At 34.1% G+C, this 8,232-nt stretch overlaps 1 protein-coding gene across 2 annotated transcripts; it reads right to left on the bottom strand.

Annotated features, from left to right (window-relative positions):
• Positions 1–477: 477 nt before the first annotated feature.
• iba57 (iron-sulfur cluster assembly factor IBA57) lies at positions 478–6,619 on the bottom strand. Of its 2 annotated transcripts, none has more exons than XM_048192225.1 (3): positions 6,162–6,619; positions 3,272–3,624; positions 478–2,282 (listed from the first exon to the last, which is right to left on the bottom strand). In XM_048192225.1, the coding sequence occupies exons 1-3, from the start codon at positions 6,500–6,502 to the stop codon at positions 1,891–1,893; spliced, it is 1,086 nt and encodes a 361-aa protein (XP_048048182.1). In that variant the 5' UTR covers positions 6,503–6,619; the 3' UTR covers positions 478–1,890. The 2 variants fall into 2 exon arrangements, with proteins under 2 accessions (XP_048048182.1, XP_048048183.1); XM_048192226.1 differs by lacking the exon at positions 6,162–6,619 and adding an exon at positions 5,053–5,114.
• Positions 6,620–8,232: the final 1,613 nt, after the last annotated feature.

The raw sequence follows: 8,232 nt of genomic DNA, 5'->3' as shown, positions 1-8,232 counted from the left end.
GCGAAAAGGATAATTCCGTCATTTATTACTCACCCTCATGTCGTTCCAAATCCGTAAGACTTTCATTCATCTTCAGGACATATTTTTATGACATCTGAGAGCTTTCTGTCCCACCATAGACAGCTACGTAACTGACACTTTGAAGCTTCGAAAAGTTCATAAAGAGAACGTAAAACTAATACATATGAATTGAGCGGTTTAGTCCAAATCTTCTGAAGAGACACTATTGCTTTATATGATGAACATGTTTAATTTAGGCTTTTATTCACATTCAAAATCAATTCAATCTGTTCATCATATAAAAAAGTCTCTTTAAAGTCTCTTCAGAAAATTTGGACTAAACCATTCAAATCATATGGATTAGTTTTACATTCCCTTTATGAACTTTTTGAAGCATCAAAAGTGGAAGTTGCATAACTGTCAATGGAGAGACAGAAAGATAAGATAAGATAAAAAATCTTAATTATTATAAAAATATAATATTTATATTTAATTTTTAATACAAACAAAAATTAATATATTTACAAATATTTATTTCTACTCGTTTTCTTCATGTGGATTAATCACATCTGTTTGTATTATTCTCGTTTGTATGCCACTTTGGACATATCATCATCATCATATGATTTTTATGAACTGCTAAAACCAAATTGACTTTACTGACATGTAGAATAACACTGTAGAAGAGCAGCTATCGGTAACACAATAAGTCCACTTGGGTAAAGCTCCATCTTGCTTACAATCTCTTGAATATGAAAACACAACAAATCCATTTGTTTTAAAGTGGTGGAACAAAGTGCAGCCCATTACGTTGCCCCAACAGGGCATTGTGAATCAAAAAGTTAAATGAAAATAGATAAATAAAAATAAATAGAATGAAGAAAATTTTATTCAGCTTTCAAATTATGTACAAATAAAAAAAAAAAAATAAAAAAAAAACCTTATGACTGGTTTTGTGGTTCAGGGTCACATATAAACAAACAAATTGTGCATGCAGACAATTTCCTTCAAAAGACATTCGGAATAGGAAGTTATGTCATGTGTCCTCCCTGCTCTCCTTTTCTATCTCTCTTGGGTAGTGTTTTAGTGGTTTGCATGAAATTTCTCGAAGCACTCAACATGCAAGGCAACACCGCATTTCTCACATGCAAAGGAAGTGCGTCCATCACTATCAAATTAAAGTCTGCTGTACAGTAGAGATGTCAGTTAAAGGTTTAAGTTATGTTGTATGTGGGATAGGACTGGCCACCTCTGTTTTATCCATGACTACAGTATAATTTGTAGCCCCATAATTTAATTTACATGGTTTGTACACTGGCCATTCATCAACATGTCTAATATACATTTATTATTATTATTTAGACCAACATGAATTTGCTTGTACAAAAACACCATTTCCATGTGTATCTATCAGGCAACTGTATATAATTGGCCCTTTGTAAATATAAGATGTGACAAAAACAGTTTACTAGATTAAAGGGGCTACACATTTTACCCCACTCTCCTCTATAAATGAGTTGTGATAAAGACGTATTCAAATATGCTTATCCACTGCAACAACAGAAACAATATTGATTGCTCTGTTCTGGCTATTTTCATATTTTATTTCAGACTAACTACAAAGTAAGCAGGTGCTCTTTAAGGCAACATACAGTCCATCTTTTTAAATAAGAATAGGTTAGTTTACATCCATGAAGATGTGATTTACTTCAGAAAATTAACAATAAAACATGTTTGAAATACATTTTATTTTTAAGGTGTTAACCAATACATTGTCAGCAGATTTTATGTAAAATATTATTTTTAACATTTTAAATTAACTTAATTATTATCTGCATTAAAATTAAGCAGTCTGGTAGACAGACCTTAGACCTTTCTAGTGTTACTAATTCATTTATCTTCAGTGTTTTTTGGCCACCAATCAGGCACAATAGCCTGTAAAGTAACTGTTGTTTCATCAGAGGATTTAAGTTTGAGTGACTCTTTAGCATGAGCCAAGCGTACAAGGCTCAGTCCTAGCTTGTCGATTCCTGCCCTGAATTTCCCTGCTGGTCTGCCCCCCTCAGTCTCAAGGGCAGCCCCTTGGTCCAGGTTCTCAGCTGGAGCAGACATGGTAACAGGCATTAGGCGCTTCCTTATTACACCAGTGTGGTGAGTTCTTGCAGTTAGTTCCTGTCCGATGTAGCATCCCTTGCTGAAGCTAATTCCCTGCAAGTAAACAAGATTAGACTCCAGTGGAAGGGCCTCACCTGGCGGAAGGTCTTTGACTCCTTCAGGTAGTCCTGTAGAAATTAAATAAATTACAGGATTTATTACAAAGGGTGTGCTGACTCTTGAATATCATTTAAGTACATTGAAATGTTAAACATTTTATGAAGACAAAATGCTATTATAATTTATTACCAAACAATAACAATATACACTTTGATGAGGCAGAGAATCACTTTGAAATTTAATATTCATCTTCTCAAGAGAAAAATTATATAGCATGAGTCATGCCATTTTTCCCCCACATTGACATCTCTAAATGTGGCTCAGTATCTAAAATGCATATTCATATCTACACCAGTACCAGTCTGAAGTTTGAACACAGACTGAATTTATGCTTCTAAAGAACTAAAAGCTTCTGAACTAAGAGCTTCTTAAAGGCTTGAAATTAATTTTATTAACAAATATAAACTGTACCTACATATGAATTTCTTCACAAAACTTTATTATTTTTTTCAATACTGTTTAAAAAGCATCCCAGATCACTCCGCTTCATGAAGCTAGTTAAGCTGTAATCAAGACAAAAGCTGGCTGCTTTGGAGAAAGCTGAAATATTAGATCTGTTTAACATTTTTGTCACTACATAATGTCATTATGTGTTGGTGACTTAACTATTATTCTAAGTAAAAAGTACAAAGATGATTATGATTATGATGATGATGATAATAATAATAATAATGAATATGTCGCTGTCCAAACTCACTGGTAGTGTAAAAGTGATATGAGGTAAAGTGGATGTAAAAGTAATTCATTAATTTGAATAAAATTTGAAAAATGTTGTGTAAAATAGTTTTAGATGGAGTATAGCAAATTACTCTACAGAATAGTGCAATCATTGCAGCGTAAAATGTCACATCTACTATTCACATACACTTTCATAAAACAGAGAATTACTGCATGTTTAAGTTCAAAACAATGTGTAGACTATCAATAAGCTAGCAATGCACCCAGTTAAGATTGTAGGTTTCAGTTTATTTAAGTAATAATACAAAGTGTTTAATACCAATTTCATAGCGATGTCTGTGGTATTCTTCAATGTTGCCCTGTCGGTAAGCAGAGACAATCTCATGTAGATTGTCCTGACAACTGGTGATCATTCTCCAGCCCATTAGTTCAGTTCTTGGGTCTTGCTCCAAAACTAACATTTTATCTGCTGCAGTAACATCTGGCTTTGACTTTCCCAGCACATCATCTTTATTTCGAGGTAATAGAGCCCAAAGTGAAAGACTAGGACACAAGCTGATGTTTACTTTGCGACGTATCTTGTAGACTTTCAGAAGCCGCATAATGGATTCCTGTACAATGCTGTCACACTCCAGAAGTACACCATTAAGTCCATTTGGGTTTCCTTCCAAACTGAACAACAACAAAATATATATATATATATATTAATGCATACATTCAGAACATACAAAACTGTTTTATATGTTTAGCACAGATTCTCCAAAAATCTCCAAAAAAGTTGTTTTCAAGCAGATGTTGTTACCTTTGTAACTCTGTAACTTAAAAATGAATATGCTTGCAATGTAGTCATTGCTTTATTATGTTTACTTTATAAATTGTATCAATTTGCCTCGTCATGATGACTCGCTTGTTGTATTCCTCACTTGTAAGTCGCTTTGGATAAAAGCGTCTGCCAAATAAATAAATGTAAATGTAAATGTAATATTTTATTTTTTATATTATTACATGCAAGGTAGAACAGGATCTTTTTTAATCTGACAAACCTGTTATAAGGTCTTTCCAGTAAAATGGGACTACACATAATATTAGCGATGTTTCCATCCAAAGCTGTGAATTTAACGCTAAATTGGAATATTGTATAAAACATTTGCAAATAAAACAGTTTCCATCCCATGTGTTTAAAACAAAATAGTCACTTCATGGGAAATTTGCATGAAAATAAAAAATGGAAGTCGCTGCAATCGGGGCACTGTGGCTCTTTTTTTCACCTCACAGCGCGCAGACGAAACATTATGTTATCTTGCATTTGGAGGCGGATACCTGGTTTTTGAAAACGCAATTGTGTGAGACAGTTCCGGGAGGCAATTATACCCAACCATTTTGATGACAGCATTTCATTATGGCCAAACCAAAATTTGCAATGCTGTGCAATGAAATTGGTTCGCTTGTTAGTTATCCAATCACATCCTTTGTTGAGGCAAAGTCAGTTTTATTCAGTAACTGTGTTTCCATCGTAGTGCGCATTTTCAAACAATTATCTGCCTTAATTTAGTTTTTTTTTATGCATATTGTAAGATATCTATGCACTTTTTAATATGCGATAACCCAAAATCGCATTTTTTTATTTCTTTTATTAAAAATGTATGAAACTTGATATTAGAAAAGCACAATACTAAATCAATTAAAAACAGAAAAAAATAATAATACTACACGTTGAGTTGAAGACTATGGATATTAAATATACTCAGAAAAAAAAAAAGAAAGAAACATCCTCCCACTACCACCAGCCGACGAAGGACGATCAGCTGTCCTTCCTGTCTCTCTTTAACACTGTCTTAGGCCAGGTCACATCTGAAGTCCTCACACCTCCCTGTAGCTGGCCTTAGTCCAGCTACAGGGAGGTATGAGGACTTCAGATGTTCATTGCAGGTGATCAGGGACCTTGGGCATCTTTCTCCAAGTGTTTTCCAGAGTCAGTAGAAAGGTCTCGAGTGTCTTAAGTTATTGTAATTGTGACCTTAACTGTCTACCACCTGTAAACTGTTAGTGTTTGAAGGGATACTTCACGCGAAAAGGATAATTCTGTCATTTATTACTCACCCTCATGTCGTTCCAAATCCGTAAGACTTTCATTCATCTTCAGGACACATTTTTATGAAATCTGAGAGCTTTCTGTCCCACCATAGACAGCTACGTAACTGACACTTTGAAGCTTCAAAACGTTCATAAAGAGAATGTAAAACTAATACATATGAATTGAGCGGTTTAGTCCAAATCTTCTGAAGAGACACTATTGCTTTATATGATGAACATGTTTAATTCAGGCTTTTATTCACATTCAAAATCAATTCAATCTGTTCATCATATAAAAAAGTCTCTTTAAAGTCTCTTCAGAAAATTTGGACTAAACCATTCAAATCATATGGATTAGTTTTACATTCCCTTTATGAACTTTTTGAAGCATCAAAAGTAGAAGTTGCATAACTGTCAATGGAGAGACAGAAAGATAAGATAAAAATATCTTAATTATTATAAAAATATAATATTAATATTTCATTTTTAATACAAAAAAAATAATATATTTACAAATATTTATTTCTACTCGTTTTCTTCATGTGGATTAATCACATCTGTTTGTATTATTCTCGTTTGTATGCCACTTTGGACATATCATCATCATCATATGATTTTTATGAACTGCTAAAACCAAATTGACTTTAATGACATGTAGAATAACACTGTAGAAGAGCAGCTATCGGTAACACAATAAGTCCACTTGGGTAAAGTTGGTTTTATATTCGCACATTCGGACATCCGTATTCAATTGCCTTGTTAATCACACTACATTGGACATTCACAAGTAAATATGCCATTAAAACAATACTTGCCTATTTTGATCGACTGTGAAAAATGTTGTAAGCTGACAATCGTTGGTTGTCAATATCATGTCGCTGCTTAAAATTCGCAAACATTAATTTATTGCACATTTATTGGAAAGTCTGAATTTATCAGAAGTCCGAATGTGCGAATATAAAACCAACTTTACCCAAGTAATAAACCCAGGCTGGGACAGTGAGATAATGCTGAGGTCACGCCCACATTTTACTAGCCTTATTTACAAAATTCCAGCACCTCTAAAATCACATTAATTATATTCCGTGTGTACTTTACAATTAAAAAAAAAATGTTAAAACAATGTAGTAGATTACCTGTAAATGATGATGTCATACAGTGTCCTGCCTTGAACATTGAGTATGTGAGCATACATCGCACACAGTGCATCCTGTGCCAAAAGAGCCATGTCATTGGTTATTATCCCTTGAAGAAATGAATTCATGTCTTGTCCAGACACATTGATGAGAGTCCTGTGTGGTAAGCTGTAACAGCTAAAGTGCCCTGTGTTATTGGTGGGTTGATCTTGAGAGTGTTTTCTAATCTGAGTCCTGCTCACATTTTCATGTCTCGTACAGAAAAAAGAGTGCGCATTAAGTCCGTCTGATCCTGCCACGATCGCTCTGAAAGCACTGCCAAACAAAATCACCCTTTGCATTGTGTAGTTTTCTTCAGCGCAACTATGAAAGCTCAAAGTTCTGCAAAACGAGAGTTTGCGTTATCTTGTCTCCCACCTTCCATTTTCATTCCCATACTGCATTGCGAATGAATTCACTGCTTGTATTCGACATAGATATACATAATAAAGGCTAGTAGATGTCTTACGGCGGAGTCTCTAACGTCATCACCGTCGGCCATCTTGTCACAGGCAAGCTTTCTGGCGGGCTCCATGGTTCCTGATGTAAGGTGAGTGATCTGCACGAACACAAATACTCGTATCTCGCTGAAATCTTGACTGGTTTACAAATGGTTTGGTTTCTTACAAACGTTAATAACGTGGCTATAATTCTGGATGTTTGAACATGTTGAAATTGCAGCTTTTCTTTTCGAAAAACGACTTAATCGTGCAGCATATTTTTGTATCACGGCTAACAGTTACTTGCGCAAATTATCAAGGCTGAGACCACGATCGAGCTGTTCCTTTATAACCGATATAAAGTTGGTTTGACGTTGGACGTTTGACATTCGTCAGAGATTCACATTCGAAAATACTACAATAGATCAATAACGATTCAGTATAAGAACAAAAAACAAGTTGTGTTCGAATTGGTTGAAAAAGTAGAAGAGGGCACACAATGTAGTTTATGTGTTTAATCGGTTTTGCTGTATTAGAAACCTATTCATTTTGTAATGTAAAATAGCAGATAGGGACCGTCTACAAAGTACAAAACGAAGAGGAAATATGCTCAATTTTTCCATCCATATGCTTTACTCTTGAAAAATCGATCAAACTGTGTACACAAAACTTTGAAACGTACACACTCAGTCTCACCTGGTAAAAACACTGTAAATGTTACATATTGGAAAGAATAAAAGTAGTGGTAATAGTAATGTTATTAAGAAAAATAAGTTTTACATTTTGAGGAAAAAACATAATAGTCAATCCCAAATTCAAATAGTGTGATCTATTACTATGTCCTAAAAGAACTGCTTTCAGTTGATTTTATCATCATAAGTGATGCAAAAACAATGATATTGAGATTCAGATGTGATAATAAATTTGTATAAAATACATATAGACTAATTTTTCTAATATTGATGTTGTGTGTTGTTGCTGGCTCCTAGGAGAACATTTTTATGTTGCTTTTAGTCACAGAACTGTAGCACAAGGCAAGCTATTGATATTCAAAGAAAGACATAAGCTCAATGAAAATAAATAAAGTATTCTAACTCAACTTTAAATGCTGTGTGTCATTATTGGTTCCTAGAAGAACATTTTAAGATTGGTTTTAATCACAGAATTGTAATACAAGGCAAGCTATTGATATTCAAAGAAAGACATACGCTCAACTCAACTTCTATTCTAACTCAACTTTAAATGCTGTGTGTTGGTTCTGGTTCCTAGAAGAACATTTTAAGGTTGGTTTCATTCAGGAAACAATAGCATAACATGTGTTATTGAAAGCAACAATTGAGAAAAATGTTGTAAAGCCTCCTAAAGGCTGAGCGGTATTACTGCCCCCTAGAGGAACATGATGCAGTTGTTCTGACTGAGTTTGACATTCAAAATGTAAATAAATTCATTTAAATTCATAGTGTTCAATCTCAACTTCACAGGGTGTGTCCTGTTACCTGGACCTAAAAGAACATTTTGGTTTTGGTTTTATCCACGGAACTGCAGCAGAAAAACATGTAATTGAAAATAAAGATAATACATAAATTAATTAA

Source organism: Megalobrama amblycephala, linkage group LG5, assembly GCF_018812025.1.
Source record: "Megalobrama amblycephala isolate DHTTF-2021 linkage group LG5, ASM1881202v1, whole genome shotgun sequence".
NCBI lineage: Eukaryota > Metazoa > Chordata > Actinopteri > Cypriniformes > Xenocyprididae > Megalobrama > Megalobrama amblycephala.
This window is presented reverse-complemented; position numbering and strand designations above follow the sequence as displayed.

Coding starts and splice junctions, on each gene's coding strand:
- iba57 (XM_048192225.1), bottom strand. CDS start 6,502: ATGCAAAGGGTGATTTTGTTTGGCAGTGCTTTCAGAGCGATCGTGGCA. Junction 3,625..6,161: donor TATGACATCATCATTTACAG/GTAATCTACTAC, acceptor GTTGTTGTTCAG/TTTGGAAGGAAACCCAAATG. Junction 2,283..3,271: donor CAGACATCGCTATGAAATTG/GTATTAAACACT, acceptor TAATTTCTACAG/GACTACCTGAAGGAGTCAAA.